Source organism: Oncorhynchus clarkii, chromosome 26, assembly GCF_045791955.1.
Source record: "Oncorhynchus clarkii lewisi isolate Uvic-CL-2024 chromosome 26, UVic_Ocla_1.0, whole genome shotgun sequence".
Taxonomy (NCBI): domain Eukaryota; kingdom Metazoa; phylum Chordata; class Actinopteri; order Salmoniformes; family Salmonidae; genus Oncorhynchus; species Oncorhynchus clarkii.
This window is the reverse complement of record NC_092172.1, coordinates 18,777,543-18,801,560: the sequence shown is the minus strand read 5'-3', so window position 1 is coordinate 18,801,560 and position 24,018 is coordinate 18,777,543. Positions and strand designations below refer to the sequence as shown.

The window sequence follows — 24,018 nt, the reverse complement described above, 5'->3', positions numbered from 1 at the left end:
ATGGAGTGGGACATTGTATTTACCAGACCAATTACACAGTTTGCTGTTGCACAGTAATCTGTTCAAGTTGGTTCATTACATAATGGAACATTCTCACCAGCAGAACATTTTAATTTGGAGAATGTTTTTGCAGACAAGCTCTTTAAGCCAAATGGTAATCTCCCATCATCATTTTTACAATAGAACTACACTGAGTGTACAAAACATTAGGAACACCTTCCTAATATTGAGTTGCACCTCCTTTTGCCCTCAGGACAGCCTCAATTTGTCGGGGCATGGACTCTCCAAGGTGTCGAAAGCATTCTACAGGGATACTGGCCCATGTTGACTCCAATGCTTTCCACAGTTGTGTCAAGTTGGCTGGATGTCCTGTGGGTGATGGACCATTCTTGATACACATGGGAAACTGTTGAGTGTGAAAACCCAGCAGCATTGCAGTTCTTGATACTCAAACTGGTGCGCCTGGCACCTATTACCATACCCTGTTCAAAGGCACTTAAATCTTTTGTCTTGCCCATTCACCCTCCGAATGGCACACAAACCATGTCTCAATTGTCTCAAGGCTTAAAAATCCTTCTTTAACATGTCTCCTGCCCTTCATCTACACTGATTGAAGTGGATTTAACAAGTGACATCAATAAGGGATCATAGCTCATGAATTAGCATTGGAGCTATAAGCAATTTACAAAGACTAGAAGCAGACATTTTTCCCTGCTCTTCTACTAGCCAGCTCTTATCAGCAGGCTTGATATCTCAGACAGATGGTGCAAATGATGCCAAATGTGCATTGTTTTTCTATCATGAGCTGCATCAGGCTATATAAAGATTAGCCACTCTCTGGAACATCATTACCACATTCACATCAAAAATGCTAAAACGTACAAATAACATAATTGGAAATTGTGAATACACTTCCCACAAGTGCGGTTTCATTCCTTTTGTGGTACTGTAACATTTTCAATAACCCCTATGGAACAGGATTTGAGAAGATCAGTTCAAACCATGGTCTTCCACACTCATGTGACTTAATCAACTAGAATAGATATAGGATCTATGGAATGTGGTGTTTGGCACGCCATATCTTTTTAGCTTCATATTGAATAACTTAAGCTACGGCGAGGAAAAGGACACTGAAAACAAAAGTGAGATTAACAGTAAAGTAAATACATATTTATTTGAATCATCACAGCTCGGGGGATAAAACCTTTGTGGGACCAAACCAGAAGATTCTAGCTAAGTGAAGGTAATGTAAATGCATGTAGAGTGGAAAAACAACAATTGAAACCAAGATATTCAAGTACTTAAAAAAAAAGTTTATTGGTTTTAAAAACCCTTAAAAAAAATCTCAACATCAGTGAGCACTTTCAATTAAAAAAAGACAGAAGAAACTTTGCTGAAACGCTAAAGCAACTTTATCAAATTACTCTACGGTCTGCTGTACACTAGACAACAACAAGGGTTAAAGGGACTTTATACCAGGTCTGTGAAAAGTACAGGACTCAGCTGCCCCTGTGCACTTAAAGAAGAACAGACAGGGTTTGTCTTCCTTTAAGTACAAACATCAGTGCTTATTTTCAATGGTTTCTGGAGAGAAAAAAATTAATCTTCACAGAGTTACATAAAAAAAGTAAAAACAACTAAATAAACAGAACGGATTCAAAACCTGAAGATACAGAACAAATATTAATCTGAATTAGTAAACGTCAAACAATGCAAGTAACTTGTGAGTCGCTATACCTTTCTGTTCCGATTGACAGGACCAATCCTGAATTACAGCAAAGTGGTTACAAATACTCTGTACAATAGAATTCTACAAACATGCACACATATCATTTATTAACATGGTGAATGATTTATTTGAGAATATTTCTGTTTCAATGTTTCTTTAAATTGAGTTTCATATTCTCATGAGAATGAAGTAAAAAATAAAAAAGTATCTCATTGAGATTAAGGTACATTGCTACACAAGACAATTAGCGTTCTCATATTTTTTTGATTGACATTTCAATTATTTTTTCACTTAGTTAAGCTCTTTAAAAAAATATTTGGGTGGCTTCAATTAATGCATTTGTCCTAAAAGAGGTGCCAATGCCTTGGTTCATTAAATGTTTAGTGCAATAACATGAACCTTCAAAGCTTGTTGAAATTTTAACCATGACATTCCGATGTCCATTGCAATGTTCTGGGCACAAAATCTGTCAGAGAAAGATAGCTATGCAACCTGGTAATATATAATACTTTCTTTTTTTTTAAATACCCATGCTATTTTCTCACTCGAAGCAGATGTCTTCTGTAAAAAGCCAACCAATATAAATCTCAGGAAGCAAACAAAAAAACACCAAGCTAAGAAAAAAACAAACACACAGCTTTATCTGTACAAGAAAGGGCGCCAGCGGCCAAGCACAGTTTAGCTGGCTCCTGATCCAAAATCACCAATATAGCATTTCAGAGGGTGCAGGTGCACAGAACCAGTTTAAGTTATAACAATACAGTGTCAGAGCTTTCATATGTACAAACTATGGGGTTCAAAATGAGAGGAACACTTACAACAGTCAACTGAATTAACCCCAATATTGTCCTGCTACATTGGTTTTTATAAACCAGAACAGTAGTGTGGTTTTCAGCATGTTTTCCAGTGCTACAGATCAGTTGCCAGTTTCACAATTTCCTCAAATTATTTTCAACCATCCCACCTGAAAGAAGGACAATTCCAAATGGCCATATAAAAGGTATTTGACTGATGTCAGGCAAATAGGCAAATGACTGGGTTATTTGTGGGTTCTTCTAAAAAAAAAAAATCCTATTTAATGCTTTTTTTTCTCACACTAATTAGTTACTCTTTGGTATGGATATAAGGCTCAGAAGATTAAAAGCTCATAAAAACCACAGGATCTGGCTAATTAGCTATTCCCTTTATGATTTGCATGCCTTATTCACACACTGTTCTTCACTATACTATAAGCTATTTAAACCTGTAGTAGATGACCCATACTTTACCACTAAATGCCTAATTTTACTAATTTATTTTTTACACATTTTTGTCTCCAGGTGAAACACGTCCCTTCACTGTTAGAATAAAATGCAGTGGATTAATGAACTCAACAAGAACATTATTCAAGGGGAAGAAAATGACAATTTATACAAATGTTTATGTAATTCTGTATTACAGTATTCCATAATACTGTATTTTCTACTGGATCTAGACTAATGTAAGGGGAATAGCTTTCAATGTATGACGGTAAAATATGCACTTTTGTGCCTTTTTATAGGAAGGACTTTGAATATCTAATGGCATAATATTAAACTAAACTATTAACTTTAATTTAATCTAAATTACTTCACATCATCACATTTTTTACTGAATGTATGTAACATTATTATTATTTTTTTTTAAGGGAAAAACTACATACATTTACATAAACCTGCAGTAACCTACTTTGACAGTAGCAGCCGCTTTGATAAGTAAAAAATGCATAGTGTTAAAATAAATCAGAACCAGAATAGTCATTTTCCCCCAAATAGATACACGACTGAAACAGGGCAGGGTCATCTCCAGTCAATACACTTTGGTATAGGGGTGTTATAAGGTTAAATTCCTATTCATATATTCCTCCATTTCCTTACTTAAATCAATATATTTCTGTTAATTAAAATGATACCCGCCAAATAGTCACAAAGAACGTAAATAAAACTCCCCACCAGTGCCCTCCACAAGTCTTAAAAAGCTTGACAGAGGTGAAAAGGGTCATCTTCTGCATTATACGGTTTAAATACAAGATTTAACTGTCCTCCATCTTAAAGCCCATTTCCTTTAGTTCTGCAGTCACTAAAGTGCAAGCTATCCCCATTACAGGTCTTTATTATGGTTGTTTTAATTCTTATAAACATATACGATTCTAAACAAAGCAATCCTTTCGACACTAAGGACAGGGGAGCTCAACTACAGTAAGAATGTCAGCATTCAGGGCAAAATGTGGGTGAAGCAAGCCTAAAAAATGACAATATTAACAGATACCATCTGTTGTTCTTCAGCTACCTGCTCTGAGTTTCAATGTACTCAAAGTGCATTAACTACTGGGACATGAGGGGAAATTTGAAAAGGTGAAAAGACATAGTACATTCAAATCTCAATTTAATAGCCTACATGTTTTGTACCATGCACACTGGAATTTGAGTGGTCAATATCTTATTTGTAAAGTTTGCATAACATTTCAGCAAAACGGACAATCAGACATCTTCTGACAAGTTTAGTATACAGACAGTATATCTTGACCTTTAAATCTATAGTTTGAATAATATTCTGTACTCAAACAGATTCTTTTTCAAACAGCTGCCGTTTTCCTACTTGTAAAAATCCAAATTCTGAGAGAATGGAACTAGTTTGCCTCAATATCATTGCAAACAATGTATGTTAAAGGTCGAACACAGCTGTTTTTTTTCATCTCAATATCAAATAATTTATTTCTGGGTAAAAATTAAGTACCTTACTGTGATTTAATTGAAAGAAATGGGCAAAAAGTAATAAAAATAGGTTCTTAGCAAAGAACAAATTCTCAAGCAAGAATTTTGCTAGGACTGAATAGGGAGGGGAAACCTAAAAACTAACTGTTATTGGCAGAAGGTTTGGAACTCTTTCTTATTGGTCTATTAAATACATATACTGCCAGGTGATGTCACCATGCAGGCCAAAACTCCATCTCATCTAAACAGGCTGAAATTTTAGGCAGTCTTTTCAAACAGCTCCTATACTAAAAGGACATTATCATTTTCACAGTATTATTCCAACCAGTGTGGAAATATATAAAACATGGTTCTTTAAGTAGACCAACATTTTTATTTACAGATTATGGGGGATTTTTTTTAACCATCGATTGATTTTGGTATATTTGTCTTGCACCTGCAATCCTTAAGAAGACTTGAAACGGCAATGAGAAACATTAGTACCAGTGCATGCTACTGCAAATGCCCTCTCGAGGTATCTCAACTCTTCATTGAGAGGTACAGGGGCATATTAGGTGAGCATACACCCCATTTACCGTTCTTGCACAACAGTATGCTTCTAAAGCAATTCCAAATTATTTGTCTGATGAAGTCTATCTTCAGATCTACCTCAATGGAAGTAAAACAATTTACAGAGGGAGGAACAGTTACCAATTATTTGCCAAACCTCTTGTTTTAGTCAACAGCTCCTGAACAAAAACATTATCCAAAATGATAGTCTACAGATAGAGATCTCTTAAAGATTACCAAACATGTCTCTCTTTATATCCTGCCCTTCTGAAAATGTAAAAATACTTGTTATTCTACTGTCTTGATTTAAATGCTCTTGAATAACTATGATGTCTGAAGAGGGAGAAATGGATGAGTCAGCACCAGCGATGAGCTGTGAGAGAAAACCAGCATATTTGTAAGTGTGATCATTTCTGTTCAGCCTGGCACTTAGACTGGACAAAAGTCATTGTATCCCGAGTGTTGCAGTGTGCTATACAATGTCAATGTGAATAATTACAAAGAAGATTTTTACAAAACAATAGGTATAAACAAACCATTTCACCTTCATGAAATAAAAGCAGAGCCCATATTAACCCATTAACCCGACTGTGGGCTGGTCTTTACTTTCCAGCCAATCAAATCCATTGGAATTCGCAGTCTCGCTGCAAATCTGCTGGAACAGCGGATCATTCTTCAGTTCCTCCAGTGTAGAGTCTTCATATTGTCCCTGCTGCTGATTGGGGTCAAACAGAAGGTTTGTGTCCAAATTGTTCAGGTCATTGATGCTACTGGAAAGATCAGAGGTCAGTCGAAAATCAGACCCCACAGGGTTGAGTTCTGACACCTGTCCCACGAGCTGATTGCCAGGAGTAAGGCTGCTGTCCACTAAGAGGTCTTTAACGGTGGTGCTGAAATCTAGCTGCAGCTGTTGTTGTTGCTGCTGAAGGTTCTGGGCCAGCAGCATAGGCTGGCTCTGCTGATGCTGCTGTTCTCCAGTAGCCGATTGTGCTTGGCTGTCACCTGCTGAGAGAATCATCTGTTCGTTCCTAGAGTTCTTCATGAGGTAACCAGGCTTCTGAAACTCGTACGCATTCTGAGTGTTGGAAGTCAGAGTCTGATGGTTGGCACTTCTGGGGAAGCTGGGAGTGGTCTCTAAGATGTGGGTGAGGTTCATGCGGGCTGTGTAGTTGGACGGAAGGTTGTTGATACCCAGGCCCCGCACCGCGTCGTCACTGTCCCCGTCCATCTTGCTCAGGAGCACGTTGGTGATCTTTTTGCTGTTGGTCTGGCCCTGCATGGGCAGAGCCTCCGTCTGCATCATCACGTTAACAGGCACAGACTGGCTCCTCTGTGCCATGCTGCTGACGTCCCCATGGCTGTTGGCGAAGATGTTGATCATCTCGGGGGTCACGGGGGAGGTGAAGGGGGACACCGCTGTTCGGGGGATGTTGCCACTCTGGTTGCCACTCAGGTTTCGCTGGCGCACGGCAGGGCTCACACTACGACAGCGGAAGGTCCCGCTTGCTGAAGATGTACTGGTGGTCTTGTTGTCCAGAGGGGCGGGCACAGCAAAGCTCTCCTGCTTGTTCAGGTTGGCCATACTGGCTGCCTGCTGCTGCACCGGAGAGATGGGTGTCAGGCGGCCGTAGTGTCCGTCGTGGTGCCTCGTCTGAGACTGATAGGACTGGCCAGGGATGGCGAAGGCATGGGGCTTTCGGAAGTGGTCGTCGACCAGGTCCTGATAGCTGGGGAGGATACTGATGCCGTTGATGGAGTTCCCCCCGCTTTTGTTGTAACCATTGTTCATCCACTCCAGTTTGGCCTTGTCTGGGTGAGTAGCCATGGGCCTCTGCATGGGCTTGACGGGGCTGCTGGAGACAATGCTGCCGTCGTGGTAGCCTGTAATGCTGGAGTTAATGGGAGTGAAGGCAAAGGGGTTCCTGCACTCCACAGGGCTGGGGGGCACGCTGCCGCTGCAGTTGGAGTGTGGAGTGCCGATGGGGGTGTGTCGGCTGCTCCCCAGGGCACTGTCCACCGGGGTGGTGGGGGCCATGCGGGAGCAGGGGCTCTCCCTAGTCAGGCCCTGGCCTCCTCCCATCATCTCAGAGGTGGATGTGGGAGTTGGGGTAGGGGTTTGGACAGGGGTGGTGCTGCTGTGTACTGATTGGTAGTAAGGGGTCATTGTCTGGTTGGAGGACATCATGTTGCCCTGCATTACAGACTGTTGGCCTTGCAGCGTCACGTTAGCTCCGAAGGCCTGCAGACTGCTGTTGAGCTTCATCTGCTCCTCCATCTGCACCAGCTCCTCCACAATGCTGTCCTGGGTCATATCGTCATCATTGAAATGGAAGTAGTCCATGTCTGTTTGCATGGAGAGCTGGCTAGAGGCTGGGGCCTGGCCCATCATGGCCAGGGGCTCCATGACCGGTGTGGATGCCTGCTTGTGGTCTGTGATCTGCTGGGCGTAGGCTTGCTGCTGCTGTTGCTTACCTCCCTCCAGCTGGCCCCCAACCCACATGGTGTTCCTCAGGTCACTCACAGCAGACTGCTCCAGTAGGGCAGAGCTGTTGGGCATGGCTTGCATGTTACCGGTCATGTGCTGCTGGTGCTGAATTTGTGCATGACCAGCCGGGGCACTAACGTTGCTGATGCTGCTAGTGTCCATGGTGATCGGAGTGTCTCTTCTCTGCACGGAGCTCTGTGGCTTGACAACAGTCTGGAAGCCTCTGGTTCCGATGGGGGAATCAGAGAGTGACAGGATTCGAGTTGGGACAGTGGAGTTCAGTTTCACAGTAACTTTACCAATGGCTGGTGCACTTACAGGTCTGACCGGGGTTCCTTTTCTGGGGAGTTTCTTCACTCCTGCACCAATCCCATGTCTGTAACCATCGGAGCCCCCAAGAGGTTGCTGGGAGATGAAGACCCTTTTGACAGGCGTGGGATAAGACTCTGGGCCGACGCCTGGGCGTTTCCTGGGGCTCTTGGAGGCGATGAGTGATGTGGCAACAGTGCCGCCATTGGGTGACAGAGTGGTGCTGGTATTCTGATTGGAGACCGTCAAATACAAAGTACTTTCGTTATTGGTGTTATTATTGCTACCAGCTGTAGCTGCCACAGTGTTGTTGCGCAAAGAGGACTTGCCATTGCAATTGGTTCCAGCCATTGCCTCCAGTCCCAGGGAGCCTTTAGTGTGAGGCATGGGCACACTGGCAGCCCTTGGTACAGCTCCTCCAGCCCTCTGGCCCCCTGCAGCTTCCTGAGCCATAGTAAGCCTGCTAGCACCCAGGGCCGGACTGCCTTCACTTATGGCTTCACCCTCAATCATCTTGATGTCGATGGTAGGGGTGGTGGTGGCCCGGCCTGACCTGGCTAAGGGGGACAGGATGGGGGCTGCAGAGCCACTCCTGGCCCGCGGGCTGGGTCTGCTCTCCTCCAGGGCTACAGTGCTGCCCATGCCAGCAGAGGCAGGCCTTAAGGTGGTGTTTGTTAAGGTTGTTGTAGTGCTACAGTTGGGAGCCAGGGATATGGTGGTCATCTTGACCACGTTGACAGAGCTGATGTGGGGTGTGGGCTGCATCACGGTCTTGATGGGGCTGTTGGTGATGAGCAGGGTGGGGGGCGAGCGCAGGGTGATGGCGCTGGTGGCTGAGGGTTTAGGCAGGATCTGGGCATAGCGGTGGCGGGCAGAGCGGTCCCCCACAGGGCTGGCTGGGATATTCTGAGGGGTCTTGGGACACTTGACAGGCTGCATTGACTGGGTCACCACTTGGAAGTTGACAGGCAGAATCTTGCCCTCCGATGTTCCCACAGGACTGGGGGACATCAGCTGCCTGCTCCTTTGTACCTGCATATACAGCATAGAAAAACATGACACAAAAAAGTATTAATAAGATGTACAGTTGAAGTCAGAAGTTTACATGCACCTTAGCCAAATACATTTAAACTCAGTTTTTTCACAATTCCTGACATTTAATCTGAGTAAAAATTGTTTTAGGTCAGCTAGGATCACCACTTTATTTTAAGAATGTGAAATGTCAGAATAATAGTAGAGAGAATGATTTCAGCTTTTATTTATTTCATCATTCCCAGTGGGTCAGAAGTTTACATACACTCAATTAGTATTTGGTAGCTGCCTTTAAATTGTTTAACTTGGGTCAAACGTTTCAGGTAGCATTCTACAAGCTTCCCACAATAAGATGGGTGAATTTTGGCCCATTCCTCCTGACAGAACTGGGGTAGCTGAGTCAGGTTTGTAGGCCTCCATGTTCCCACATGCTTTTTCAGTTCTACCCACAAATGTTCTATAAGATTGAGGTCAGGGCTTTGTGATACACACTCCAATACCTTGACTTTGTTGTCCTTAAGCCGTTTTTCCACAACATTGGGAGTATGCTTGGGGTCATTGTCCATTTGGAAGACCCATTTGCTACAAAGCTTTAACTTCCTGACTGATGTCTTGAGATGTTGCTTCAATATATCCACATAATTATCCTCCCTCATGATGCCATCTATTTTGTGAAGTGCACCAGTCCTTCCTGCATCAAAGCACCCCCACAACATGATGCTGCCACCCCCGTACTGCACGGTTGGGATGGTGTTCTTTGGCTTGCAAGACTCCCCCTTTTACCTCCAAACATAACGAAGGTCATTATGCCCAAACAGTTCTATTTTTGTTTCATCAGACCAGAGGACATTTCTCCAAAAAGTACGATCTTTGTCCCCACGTGCAGTTGCAAACCGTAGTCTGGCTTTTTTATGACGGTTTTGGAGCAGTGGCTTCTTCCTTGCTGAGCTGCCTTTCAGGTTATGTCGATATAGGACTCGTTTTACTGTGGATATAGACACTTTTTTTCTTGTTTCCTCCAGCATCTTCACAAGGTCCTTTGTTGTTGTTCTGGGATTGATTTTCACTTTTCGCACCAAAGTACGTTCATCTCTAGGAGACAGAACGCGTCTCCTTCCTGAGCGGTATGACAGCTGCGTGGTCTCATGGTGTTTATACTTGCATACTATTGTTTGTACAGATGAATGTGGTACCTTCAGGCATTTGGAAATTGCTTCCAAGGATGAACCAGACTTGTGGAAGTCTACAATTTATTTTCTGAGGTCTTTCTTTTGATTTTCCCATGATGTCAAGCAAAGAGGCACTGAGTTTAAAGGTAGGCCTTGAAATACATCCACAGGTACACCTCCAATTGACTCAAATTATGTCAATTAGCCTATCAGAAGCTTCTAAAGCCATGACATCATTTTCTGGAATTTTCCAAGCCGTTTAAAGGCACAGTCAACTTAGTGTATGTAAACTTCTGACACACTGGAATTGTGATACAGTGAATTATAAGTGAAATAATCTGTCTGCAAACAATTGTTGGGAAAATTACTTGTGTCATGCAACTAACTAGAGGTCAACCGATTAATCGGAATGGCCGATTAATTAGGGCCGATATCAAGTTTTCATAACAATCGGAAATTTGTATTTTTGGGCGCCGATTTTGCCGATAAAAAAAAAAGAAAGTTTTATACCTTTATTTAACTAGGCAAGTCAGTTAAGAAAACATTCTTATTTCCAATGACGGCCTAGGAACGGTGGGTTAACTGCCTTGTTCAGGGGCAGAACGACAGATTTTCACATTGTCCGCTCGGGGGATTCAATCTTGCAACCTTACAGTTAACTAGTCCAAAACTCTAACCGCCTGCCTCTCATTGCACTCCACGAGAAGCCTGCCTGTTAAGCGAATGCAGTAGAAGCCAAGGTAAGTTGCTAGCTAGCATTAAACTTATCTTATAAAAGACAATCAATCATAATCACTAGTTACAACTACACATGGCTGATGATATTACTAGTTTATCTATCGTGTCCTGCGTTGCATATAATCGATGCAACGCTGGGGGGATGATTTAACAAAAGCGCATTTGCGAAAAAAGCACATTCTTTGGACGACTGTACCTAACCATAAACACCCATGCCTTTCTTAAAATCAATACACAGAAGTATTATTTTTAAACCTGCATATTTAGCTAAAAGAAATCCAGGTTAGCAGGCAATATTAACCAGGTGAAATTGTGTCACTTTTCTTACGTTCATTGCACACAGAGTCAGGGTATATGCAACAGTTTGGGCAGCCTGGCTCATTGTGAACTAATTTGCCAGAATTGTACGTAATTATTACATAACATTGAAGGTTGTGCAATATAACAGCAATATTTAGACTTAGGGATGCCACCCGTTAGATAAAATACCGAACGGTTCCGTATTTCACTGAAATAAACGTTTTGTTTTCGAAATTATAGTTTCCGGATTCGACCATATTAATGACCAACGGCTCGTATTTCTAATTGTTATGTTATAATTAAGTCTATGATTTGGGACGGAGGCTATACTGTTACACTGGTAATACTATAGTGCCTATAAGAACATCCAATAGTCAAAGGTATATGAAATACAAATGGTATAGAGAGAAATAGTCCTATAATAACTACAACCTAAAACTTCTTACCTGGGAATATTGACTCATGTTAAAAGGAACCACCAGCTTTCATATTTTCTCATGTTCTGAGCAAGGAACTCAAACGTTAGCTTTTTTACATGGCACATATTGCACTTTTACTTCTCCAACACTTTGTTTTTGCATTATTTAAACCAAATTGAACATGTTTCATTATTTATTTGAGGCTAAATTGATTTTTATTGATGTATTATATTAAGTTAAAATAAGTGTTCATTCAGTATTGTTGTAATTGTCATTATTACAGATAAATAAATCAAATAAAAACCAGCCGATTAATCGGTATCGGCGTTGAAAAATCATAATCGGTTGACCTCTAGTCCTAACCGACTTGCCAAAACGATAGTTTGTTAACGAGAAATTTGTGGAGTGGTTGAAAAACAAGTTTTATTGACTCCAACCTAAGTGTATGTAAACTTCCAACGTCAACTGTAAAAGTATGCAACACTTTCATAACTCCAGTTATGAATAGATTCTGTTGCACATGTGATATAGGCAACACAAAGTTATCGCTTGTATAGATGAGGAACACTGCAAAGACAGTGGGATATATAGAGTAAGCTTAGACAAACACAGAAGTAGAATACAAGCTTGGCTTACCGTGATGGGGCTGGGGACTGCAGCTACCATAATGCCAATGGTGGGATGTGGGGAGAGCAGGGCTGGGCTTCTACAGGTAATGGAGCCGACCCCAGGCGTGCCCCCGTCAGCCCGCCTAGACTGAGCCTCTCCGGGGAGGGGGGAGTGCAGCATCTGCTCCTGCTGCTTCTTCTGGATCTTCCGCTGGAGCTGCTGCTTGGCATCGATGGAGGGAGAGGGCAGGGTCTTCACTTGGGACTGGAAGGAGTGGGCTTCAGCTGTTGGTGCGAATGCTGAGGATGGCAGTGGCGTTTTAACTCCTAAAGGGAGGAGACAGAGGAAGACAGAAACAGGTTAACACATATTTTGAGTTAACAAATTGTCATGGTCCTCCTAGACAGAGCAGCTTCTATTTTGAAGAAAGCATAACTATCCCACTGGGCACAAACTGGTTGAATCAATGATGTTTCCCCATCATTTCAATGAAATGTCGTTGAACCAATGTGGAATAGACGTTGAATTGACATCTGTACCTAATGGGATGGCTTTTAGGGACTGACAGGAGGTGGTATGTAAATGCACTATAGCAGGTCAATGAGAAGAATCTGCCACTAGATGGAAACATTTCACTGCTCACCATACATGAGGCAGTGAAAGGACAAGTGAAGTTTGACTATCAAAACATACAGTGCACACTGACAGTATTCAGAGCCGTTAACTTTTCACATATTTTGTTACGTTGCAGCCTTTTTCTAAAATGGCAAAGCAAAAACAGGTTTATATACATTTTTGGAAATGTATTAAAAATAAAAAAAACAGAAATACCTTATTTACATAAGTATTTAGCATTGAGGGAACAATGAACGGCGCAAAGTACAGAGATTCTTGATGAAAACCTGCTCTAGAGCGCTCAGGACCTCAGACTGGGCCGAAGGTTCACCTTTCAACAGTACAACGACCCTAAGCACACAGCCAAGACAACGCAGGAGTGGCTTTGGGACAAGTCTCTGAAGGTCCTTGTGTGGCCCAGCCAGAGCACGGACTTGAACCCGATCAAACATTTTTGGAGACCTGAAAATAGCATTGCAGCGAAGCTCACCATTCAACCTGACAGAGCTTGAGAGGATCTGCAGAGAAGAATGGGAGAAACTCCCCAAATAAAAGTGTGTCAAGCTTGTAGCGTCATACCCAAGAAGACACAAGGCTGTAATTGCTGCCAAAATGTGATTCAACAAAGTACTAAGTAAAGGGTTTGAATACTTATGTAATCAGTTTTTTTTTTTTTAATATAAATTTGCAAAAAAGCAATTAAAAACCTGTTTTTGCTTTGTCATTTTAAAATGAGGCTGTAACGTAACAAAATGTGGAAAAGTTCAAGGGGTCTGAATACTTTGCGGATGCACTGTATTGTCACCTGTTGGTGTACCAGTCATGACAGTGAGGGCTGCCACAGATTTGGTGCCGATATAGTGGCTGTTGAGGAGGAAGCGAGCCAGGTCCTCCACAGCATCAAACTGGCGGCTCAGCACCTTCTGGGCCCACTCACACACCAGGCCACAGGCCGCAGAGCGCACCTCCTCCTCCGCACTGCACAGCTGACCTGAGGCCTCCAGCACCTCACACTGAAGCATAACATAGGCACATGTACAGGTGTTAGGAATTATAGTCGTACATATCCCTGTATTACTTTTAGTTCAATATGAAGCCTCAAAACGTAGTCCTTTTCTTAACACATTCAATTAATGAAAGTTATGTTATGGTTGGACTACAGTTAGGCAAACATTTCTTACTTATTTTCTTGAAAATCTATTTAAATAAGGTAAAGACCTTGAGAGAGGAAGGCAGACAGACAACTTACCCCGTCCCCTGTTTTATGTAACTCCAGGTTGGGTAAAGATGGCATGTGGACAAAGGCTTTCTTCCTCAGTCCACTATAGCAGTATGTGAGCAGGGGTTAAGGTTCAAAAAACACTAAACGGTCAAATATTTAAGAGTTCATTTATGGAGGTGCTAAAATGTTTTGGTTGTTTGTCTGTAAAGAGCCGGGCATTAGTGCTTCAGGGACCATTCTAGCCATAAGAGACTGAGATTGCCCCACAGGATAGGGTAAGAAAAGTGACTCAGGGCAGAAGGTCAGTTGTCACTCAGACAGATCTGAGGAAGAACCTTCTCACCCGAAGCTGAGATGGCTATTATTATTTTTTTTTTTCACCTTTATTTAAGCAGTTAGGCCCAGTTAAGAAAAAGTTCTCATTTACAACGGCGACCTATCTCCCAGTCAGCATCAGTCACTAGTCACTCTACTACTAATCCCTCAGCCCCTCAGGCCTCTCACACAACCACTGAACCTTATCTTCCCCCTCCAACCTTCGGAGATGTGACCAACTCCACTGCCAAAATAAGGCACTGTGGATTTGTGGTGAAAGCTAGACTTTTATCAGATGCTGGTGTGTGAGAGTGTGACAGCAGGTGCTCCCTGCTGAACACTTCCATACACTTAGGAGGTGTCTCACACAACCAGGCAAAGAGCTACTCAGAGGTATAGCACAGTTATGAATGACTCACTTCCTCTCACACAAAACAAATGATAAAATACAGACAAATAGGTCCAAGAGTGTGATCTTGAATGAACTTTGTAGAGTGTGTATTAACTTTGGTAACAGAAAATAGTTCATTTAAAAAGGAAGATATAGATTACTAAGCAAGCCACAGCTCAAGATGTTCTGATTTGGTCTGATTTGACTTGGTCGCTCATATTGAGTTTCCGTTGCTATTGCAACCGTCATATAAAAACAAGGTCTATTTCAGAAAGGCTCAGCATTGAAAATAAAAACTGCATTCATACGCAAGTATTTTATGCTATTCTTTTTTTGAACTCCACCTTAATAAGAACGAAGTCACTTGTCACTTGACTAATTTAACGGACGCTAATCTCATTGGAGACTGTAGCTTTGCCAAGTCTAGAGTCGTGATCTCATGGAATAGACATTGAAAAGACATTTCACAAATTGTTTCCTGAAGGTCAAGAACACAGTGATTCCCCTAAGTGTCTCTGTCCTACTATACTACTCTCCAGGCAGAGGCCGCTTTATTTGATTTAATTTCAGTTCTATATTTAGAGGCTCCATGAACTGAGACAACAGATGTTCTGCGACCAGAGTCCAGAGAGGCCAGATTGTTCGCTACAAACCATTCCAGTGAAGGATATTTTGATTTGCCTCTCATGCCAAGTCGACGTGCCTTCATGTTTGGAAATACATTTTTCATGATCTTTCCAAAGTCCGCCGCACTCAGTGGGTGGTAGCAGAGATTGTCACAATAGCTCCTGAAACAAACAAACAAGAGGCAGACAGACACAGACAGTAAACATTTGTTGTACAGGGGAAGTAAGGTTCAGATAAACAAGGTATTGGAAATCTCAGTAAAACCAAATAAACTATGTTAAATATCAAATAAAAGACAAGTCACATCAAAACAGTGACATCTGGGCGAAGACGTTCCCATAGAAATCTGAAACATTATTAGTACTTTAATTTGCAATGAATGAGGACGTCAAACTGCGTGTTACATAACAGTCACATAGCATTTCAGACTTTCCGTTCTAGTGTTACCAACACATGGTGCACATCTTTTCCCATGCTTTCTGCTTCTATTTATATTGGTGCTTTGGCTGGCAGTATGTAGATCCTTCATAGCTGGCAGTGTATATTAAAGGCTTATTTATTTAGTAACAGCCAAATGCCAAATGTTATGTACTTTCATAACATGTATCTCATGTCATAAAATAAAACGGCCATACAAATGTGTACCTTGTTCTTGTGAAACCTCTTAGAAGTCAAGTACTCATGGAAATCAAATTCAAAAGTAAATCCATCCATTTACACCTGGTATGGAATTTAACCTATCAGGTATCCCAAATTCCCTAAAATACCTGTACACAGTGCTATCAATGTTTCTAAATTGGTCCGGTGTCCCTTTCCAGAACATCAAAACAGGGTGACAGTTTTTTATTTGTATTTAACAGTGCTTCACACTTCCCTATGTCCCCTTTCTCACTGTCAGATACCCACTTGTACTCATCATAGACCTCCTGTTTGGGCAGAGAGGTTTCTGGGTGTTCCTCTAGGTGACTGCGAATCCAGTTGAACGCGTGCATCTGTTGAGTGCGGCTTGATGACATGGAGCTCTGATCACTGCTAGAGAAAGCAGGAGAAAATAGGTTATTTACAATACAATCACAAAAAAAACATTTTACAGTCGGATCTACCTTTCCCGCCCCATTTTTCAAACGCAACCAACACACATCACCCCCATGTCTCTGTGTTGTAAGTGAGAGAGGTTTATGTACCATGACAGTTCTCCAGGACTGGCAGACCCTCTCTCAGTCCTGATGGGCATCGTGTGGAGTGTTGGGGAGTTGAGGTGATGAGGATTAGATGTGGAGAACAAGTAGGAATTGATCATTGCTTTTCAATCAAGGTATGATATTGACAACATCAATGAGCAGTAGGTGTGTTTGTCACCTGATGCTAAACTAACTTCAAGCCACTGCCCCTGGACACTTCTGTAGATGAGAGGATTGGATAAGTTCAAACAATGTGGGGAAATTCCTCTTAGCCTATCAGAAGTAAAGCTATTACAGTATTCCTTAGGCCTAATACATATCCAATCATCTCAGATCTGCACACATTCCTAGGGAGTAGGGGCTTGGGTCATTTGGAATTAAGCGTGCGTATGTGTGCGTGTGTGTGTTACAGATCAAATATACATTAGAGAGAAGACGAGGCATAAATCTACACATATTTAGCAAAAAGGTCAAACATGAAGGGTTGAGGAAAGATGTTATTAATAAGTTATTAAGTAAGGACTTTCAATCAAAACACACACACAGGTGATAGTCATATGTGGGAAATCATTATCAAATCAACAGCACCAAAGTTTATTTGCTATTGAAGAGAGAATGTTTGAACACACACACACCCCCCCACTAACTGGTAGTCCAATATCAAATCAATCAATGCAATTTTTTTTAAACAGCCAAAGCCTATTTGCTCTCTAAGGGAGAGAGTATGGCATAATGAGCAGAGTTTGACTTAACCACAGTCCAAGCTAATGTTGACAACCATTGTAGCATGTGGGGATAGGATAGGGTGCAGAACATCTATATTATGCTACTAGGCTAATGGATAATGGGGTAGATGAACAACAGGCTAAGTCATGTGCAAATTGCGTGGAACTGCATCTAGACATGACACAAAACAAACTATGTTCAATCAAATGACAGAATGATCAATTACCTTTTTTCACTGTTGCTGGGACCAGAAGGCAACTTAAGGTAGAGGTAGAGTTTCTCGATGTCTGTAAACGTCTCCACATCTTGCTGTAAAAGCGGAGCACAGGGAAGAAGAGGGATTTAATAACAAACAGTAGGGATGCACAATATATCGGTGAACATATTGGAATCGGCCGATAGCTAAATAGCTAAAAATGCCAACATCGGTATCGGCCAAATGTCTAGTTTAAAGCAGATGTTAAAAAACGATGTCAAAGCTACCGTGCATACCTATATGACGTAGGTACATGACGTAATGACGCTCCACGTTAAATTTGGCGCTACACGTGCCACACAGCATTCCTAACCTAGCCCACAATGTCTGCTGTGTGGATCGAGCAGTCAACAAGTCAAGCAGTTATTTGAAAGAGTAAGAACATTTCAGCGAGACAACTCAAAGGTGAAACCCATTAAAGCCAAGATAATGGAAATGATTGTCCTTGACAATCAACCATTCTCTGTCGTGGGTGATGTTGGCTTTTGCCAACTGGTCGAGCACCGGTACACTACCAAGTGCGCTATTTTTCAGATGTTGCACTACAAGCCAGTTAAGAACAAATTATTATTTACAATGACGGCCCGGATGATGCTGGGCCAATTGTGCACCGCCCTATGGGACTCCCAATCACAGCCGTATGTACTACAGCCTGGATTCAAACCAGGGACTGTAGTCACGCCTTTTGCACTGAGATGCAGTGCCTTCAACATCTGCGTCCGTGTGTGTGTGTTAACTGTAGTAGAATGCTTAAAAGGCAACAAAAATGGTAAATATCGGTAGTAGTAGTGTTCATGGTAGTCTTTATCACTCAACTGATTTAACATGCTCTACTGATGTCTCTCTCAGACTGGCAGTCCAGTTCATGAGAAAGAAAATTATTATTTTCATTCTCACTGCTATAATAATCCACCAAGATACATTCCACAAAGGCTGACAGGTTGCCTTCCACTCCAGCTTGAAGAGCATGAATAATACAGAAACGTTTCCTGTTTAAATGATCCATTCTTAGTCTATTCTCCACTAAGTGAAGTGTTTAGTTGTACTATGTAGGACTTGAGGCACCATCAGCGTAACCTTTTTAATTCAAAAGTTATGAAATCTACGACAAAGACTATTCAGTTCCAGTGAAACCTAAATCAACCATTTCAAACAATCCCCTTTAGTTTGGTTGGACTAGTTTGAACACTATCCGCACCTGGGAACGCATAGAACACCACATTTTTTTGTCCAAGAAACACATTTTTGTGCATGGGCACGTATTTGTTTTAGGAGTTTTAGTTCATTTGACAATGTGAAACAAACCGGACCAAAAAAAATAAATACATTGTAACAAATAATCAAACTGATTCTAACTACTGCTCAAAATGTGTAAAAACACCCTAAAAGACAGCAGTGTTCAGGAACACTGTGTGTGTGTGTGTATTGAGAGCTCCTAAGGATTTTTTCACACTTGGTCCCTTTTAGCAACAACAAAAAAATTCAGCGCAGTTCGCTTAAAAATGTTGGTGCAGTGTGAACACTTCAAAGGAACGCAGGCCCCTCAAAAGAGTCCCTGAAGCGACCGGAGACGAAAGGTGGTGCGAGTTCGGTTCTCTAGAAATCCGACAGTCCGGTTCCATTTTTTAGGGCAATGCCAACACCAAAATTCCCACACCACACACTAGACTACTGCAACACTGTTTCCCCTGCCATAAACCCTTACATTAGCGCCACAAAAGAGAAGTGCAGGTTCGCAGAAAAAACGTGTTGTTTTTGGATATTGGATACCGTTGTGGGATATTGATTTTAGCCCTTGTCAAGAATGCACAGAAATACAAAAATGTGTGTGGAGTTATGTTCAGATTATTTGTTTGAAATATGATCTATGGGCTAAGAGATTGTGGGGTTTGAAGTGTAAGAAGACAACATGAGACATATGATATCTGTTCTTTTAAAGAGGACTATGTGGGAAAACCCCCTATCAGAAGACCTTGAAGGAACATGAGGATAAATACGAGGTGATGGATCCCTGCAATATCCAGAGGGGGTTGTTGCAGCTACGATGGGACAGTGAAATAACTTTAAAACACTGATACCTGCTAACCTAACAAACAGACAGTCTTTGGGGGTGGAACAAAATGCATTTTAAAGTTCATTACTTTCTATTTCTTTTTAGACAGTTATTTGCGGTTAGTCAAATAACGCTGGAGGCAGACTTTTCCATGTGAATGCAGATGATTAGGGTGTCACACAGACAGATAGATGCCTTAGACTTTGGTAGCTGGGCTACAGCCCTATGACATGTTTTACAAAACATCAACAAACATTAACTGGGATGATGGTTTACGTATTTGGAAGCAATTTCACTGAGAGACTTTGGAAGGCATGCCAACAATGTCAGGGTGGGGCACGTGCAGCACTGGGTCTCACAGATGTCGTGACAGAAGGGCTTTGGGGCTGTATTACTCCATGATCTGATCTCCACTGCTCAGTGACCACCTCCACTCCCCGCCTGGGCAGAGCACTAACAGAAATACAACTACTGCAACAGCAAGTGGCCACATATGCCACAGATAAGTACAACTTACAACAGTAAACAAACAAGCAAGCACTGGATCACGCTTGCACTCTTATTCACTGTCGGTTTCTCGCTTTAACCTCCCTCTCAATCACACAGACACAAGCTTTGAAACGTGCTGGCACACACATACAGTTAAATCCCAGTGGATTGATGGGGAATTGAAACATTTTATGGTTGAGAGGGAGGAGGCAAAAGGTATGGCAAATAAGTCTGGCTGCACAACCCATTGGAAAACGAATTGCAAATTGAGATATGTGACTAAACTGAATAAAAAGAAGAAACTACACTATGAAACAAAGATAAATGACAAAGAACAATAATAAAAAGCTTTGGATCCATAATAAATACACAGTGCTAAGCTCAGCTGTGAAACACATTGGCTAATAGACAGACGCAAAAAATAAACAAAGCACAATCTCTCTCTCACCCTCTCTCTACCCCAGTACTACAATGGGTGGTGGGTGCCAGTTGAACCCAACCCAGTTAAGTGTCTGGAGAATGGCTGGGCCCAGAGCTACAAACAGAAACAGCCCTCTCCAACACGCTGTTTCAAAGGGAATAGGGAAGATGATAGGGTGGGGCAGGGGTGATTTAAATTCTGCTGGAGTAGAAGGCGGCAGACGAGAGACTTTGTCTCCAGGCACAACTCTCCAACACGGAGCGTGAGGGCCCTGCAGGGGGAGGAGCAGGCTCCCACATCACGTTCTGGATTCTTGATGAGCTGAAGGGGCCATGGTGCCTCTGTCTACTACACAATATTCACTGTTTTAAAACAGTAACCAACATGTAGTACGATTGTTTTTTCTAGCACCTAATTGTTATCTTTTTTACAAAAACTATTTAGAGGCAAACACTTAAATGTTTATTTAATATGAAGCTGTGAGTGCAATACACTATTTCAATACCGATTGATGGATCACGACAACAACATCTAAAAGCAGAAGGAATACAGAGAGTCCCATGGCATTTCAATGACCCAACCAACCCCCCATAGAGGAAGTCATCGGAGGTAGCAATAATCCGAGGAATACCTAATCCGGGGGCTAGCAGAGCGGAGCGGGCAGTTAAGCTCACGTAAACAAGCTTTTGTTTAAATGGTGTCTGCTGTAGGACACCAACGCTAGGGAACATCAGACCACCAGACCAGTGCTTTACATTGTGGTGCGGACTGCAGTGGACAGCCAAAACTGGCCAAATGTCCAGAGCAGCATCTCTGACACCAACATTATGGAAAAGAGTTAAACACCCGACACATAAAGAGAAGCCATAAAGAGAAGCTCTGGGTGCCATAGCAGGGAGGGGACAAACATTCAAACACAGAGATGCTGACAAGTGTGTCTTAACGGCATGAGTGCACAGAGCCAGACAGCCATAGTCGGGTCTGGGGGTGTGTTTGTGCGCAGCGCCGGCAGGCTGAGATAAACTGAAATCCCCTGTCGTTAACCCTTTCCCCTGGACTGGCCTCTGCTAGCGGTGTGGTCAGCAGCCCCCGTCAAACATAGCCACAGCGTACACACACTGCGTACGTACACACACCCCCCGTTCAATTGGTATTCACCCCTCTGTCTTTGTTGCTAGGGGAACAGTAGCTCACCAATGGCTAAAGTTATCAGCCACTGAGCAGAGTTAGCGATTGGGGGGTAAATACATACATACAGACATCGTGGAGCCAACTGGACTCTCCTTTTTAGAAGGAGAGTCTCATGGAGTGGAAGGGAATAGACAGACATGCTGGGCTACGTTACACACATGACTACTATTGGTCCTTCACTGGTGGAGCAAAGGACATCACACCCTGCTGCTGCCAGACAAGCCCCACTACTTCACACAGCACACTTCCAAAGTGGAAGTCCATGTTTTTCAAATACTCTACAAACCATAGACTACAATCAAAGTCCAATACAAATTCTCAACTATATTTATACGGACAGGGTTGGGGAGTCACAGATTACAAAAAAAACAGTAACTGTAATCCGTTACCAGCAAAAAATATTGTAATCAGATTAGATACTTTTGAAAAACTAGATGATTCCTTTTAAATTCAGAAATAACATTTGTGGGAAAAACTTGACACCTGTTTTCTATATGACATTCAAATCAGCATTGAAAAGAGGTTCAAGTTGAAGTTCGTTCCACCTGAGCGAGTCGGACTACAAGCCAGAGACCACTATGATGACACACCAAATGTGTTTGATGAATTGCAGGAAAAGAGCAGGAATGGGCTTTTGTTGGCTATAGTCCAAGCGTTCTTCCGATGGTGACTGCTGTCGGCATCCAAAGATTATCCAACTTGAATAAACACTTGGAGGTAAGGATGACAGCAGTGGTCTAGTCTACGGCGATACGGATATCACTTCTTATTGATATCTACATAGTGTATTGATGTGAATCACACTGCAGCTCTCTCATTTAGCTGTGTGTGCCTTATGGATTATGGTTGTTGTGGATGGCTGTTCAAATCTAAATGTGTATTTGAACCCAATAATGGTTGAATTCAAGAAGTTGAAGCTGCCTATCAATCATTGTTTTTGAAACCAGTGGACAGAGTGAAAAATGCGCTCTTGCAACAGCTACACAGTGCGGATGCAAGCCTATGGAATACAAGTGGGTCTTTTATTTTCTTCAGTATTGCTCAAAGCATGCCATTCCATGACGCAGCATTTATTTTTCAACTACAAACAATGAGCCCAATCAGTCCTCCATGACAAAATCATAAACAGAGTAGAGCTGGCTAATGAGTCCTTAGTTTTGGGATGATGCTCAGGTAAAACAATTTGGCTAATTTATACTTCAATATTTCCAAGTCCTATTCTTGAAGATCAAAGGGTATAACATTTACTGGAATGACTGGAATTCTGATAGACTTTGGTTTTTAATGTAAAGATATAATTTAATCGTATTATTATATGTAGTAGAAAGCGATGGGTTAGAAGAAGCCTACATAACCAACCCATAAAGTAAAATGTAACATCCATATATGGCCAGCCGCGTAAACATTAAGATTGATTTATCCTGCAATAGATGTTGTTCAATTTGTAACATACATTTGTCTTCTTCTAATGCCTCTTAAGGGGAAAGTAATCTAAAAGTTATGTAAGTAATCATATTACATTACGGAGTTTGGGTAATCCAAAAGTTACGTTATCAATTACAATTTTGGACAGGTAACTAGTAACTAATGGATTACACTTAGAAAGTAACCTACCCACTTCTGTATATGGTTACCAGTAGTCATCACTGCTAGGGCGTACAAGATTCCTCACTGTTGGCTATGGTTTACCTTCATTACCGCTGGTAATTAGTTCAGTATGAAAGTTTTCTCCCATCCCGCAAGTGATAGTGAGAGAAATAATCACATCGTATAACATTTTTTAAACCCAGACAGCTAGCACATAACAGTACTAAAATGCTGCTAGCAGTAGGTGGTACCGCAATGCCATGCACAACAAAACCAGAGCATTCATTTTCCACAATTATGTTGGTTGATACTCTCATTTTAGTAGGGTCTGCTCTGTTCTACATTTTGGGAGTTGAGACATAAAAGGTTATCGTTAGAAGGGGAATCGACCAATTGTTGGACCAAACCTCAAATGCAAATGGCAAGTTGAAACTACTTGTTGTCAGAGAGGTTGAAATGATCTTTCAGCTTTGTTGTCGTGAGAGGCAGGGGGAGGGGCTTGGTGTCTGAGTGGGAAAGTGCACAGTGCACACAGCACAGAAGGATCGAAGGAGACGAGACCAAAAAGACAAATGCTCATAAAAACTGAAAACATTGCGTTAAAACATACATTCAAATTAATTCCATATAGTCGCCCAGCCCTGCTTCTGTAGTCATTCAACTTCAGCCACTTAGACCTTACATCTCTGAAATTCATTTGGACTTTGACTGGCCTGGGTCTGAAGACCCTACAAACTACAGCACCCTTCACAGGGGCAAGGGTCCACACTTGGATGACAATCCTAAATGAGTCAGTGTCAGCAGACAGTCTACACTCCCCTGCACCTTCACAAGGCCAAGGTTAAATACCCATCCACCACCATCCATAATCAT

At 42.0% G+C, this 24,018-nt stretch overlaps 1 protein-coding gene across 7 annotated transcripts in view; it reads right to left on the bottom strand.

Annotated features, from left to right (window-relative positions):
* Nucleotides 1–1,292: 1,292 nt before the first annotated feature.
* Nucleotides 1,293–24,018, bottom strand: part of LOC139384509 (DNA-binding protein RFX7-like) — a 34,396-nt gene continuing 11,670 nt past the window's right edge. For 2 of the 7 annotated variants that reach the window (XM_071129331.1, XM_071129337.1), the window contains 8 exons: nucleotides 17,375–17,457; nucleotides 16,426–16,464; nucleotides 16,148–16,273; nucleotides 15,286–15,402; nucleotides 13,936–14,020; nucleotides 13,492–13,699; nucleotides 12,099–12,397; nucleotides 2,239–8,836 (listed from right to left, as the gene is read on the bottom strand). In XM_071129331.1, the coding sequence (XP_070985432.1) occupies nucleotides 5,582–8,836; nucleotides 12,099–12,397; nucleotides 13,492–13,699; nucleotides 13,936–14,020; nucleotides 15,286–15,402; nucleotides 16,148–16,273; nucleotides 16,426–16,464; nucleotides 17,375–17,457 (4,212 nt within the window). In that variant the 3' untranslated portion in view covers nucleotides 2,239–5,581. Of the gene's footprint in view, nucleotides 8,837–12,098; nucleotides 12,398–13,491; nucleotides 13,700–13,935; nucleotides 14,021–15,285; nucleotides 15,403–16,147; nucleotides 16,274–16,425; nucleotides 16,465–17,374; nucleotides 17,458–24,018 lie in introns of all 7 variants that reach the window. The other 5 variants (XM_071129330.1, XM_071129334.1, XM_071129332.1 and 2 more) reach the window with 5 other exon arrangements.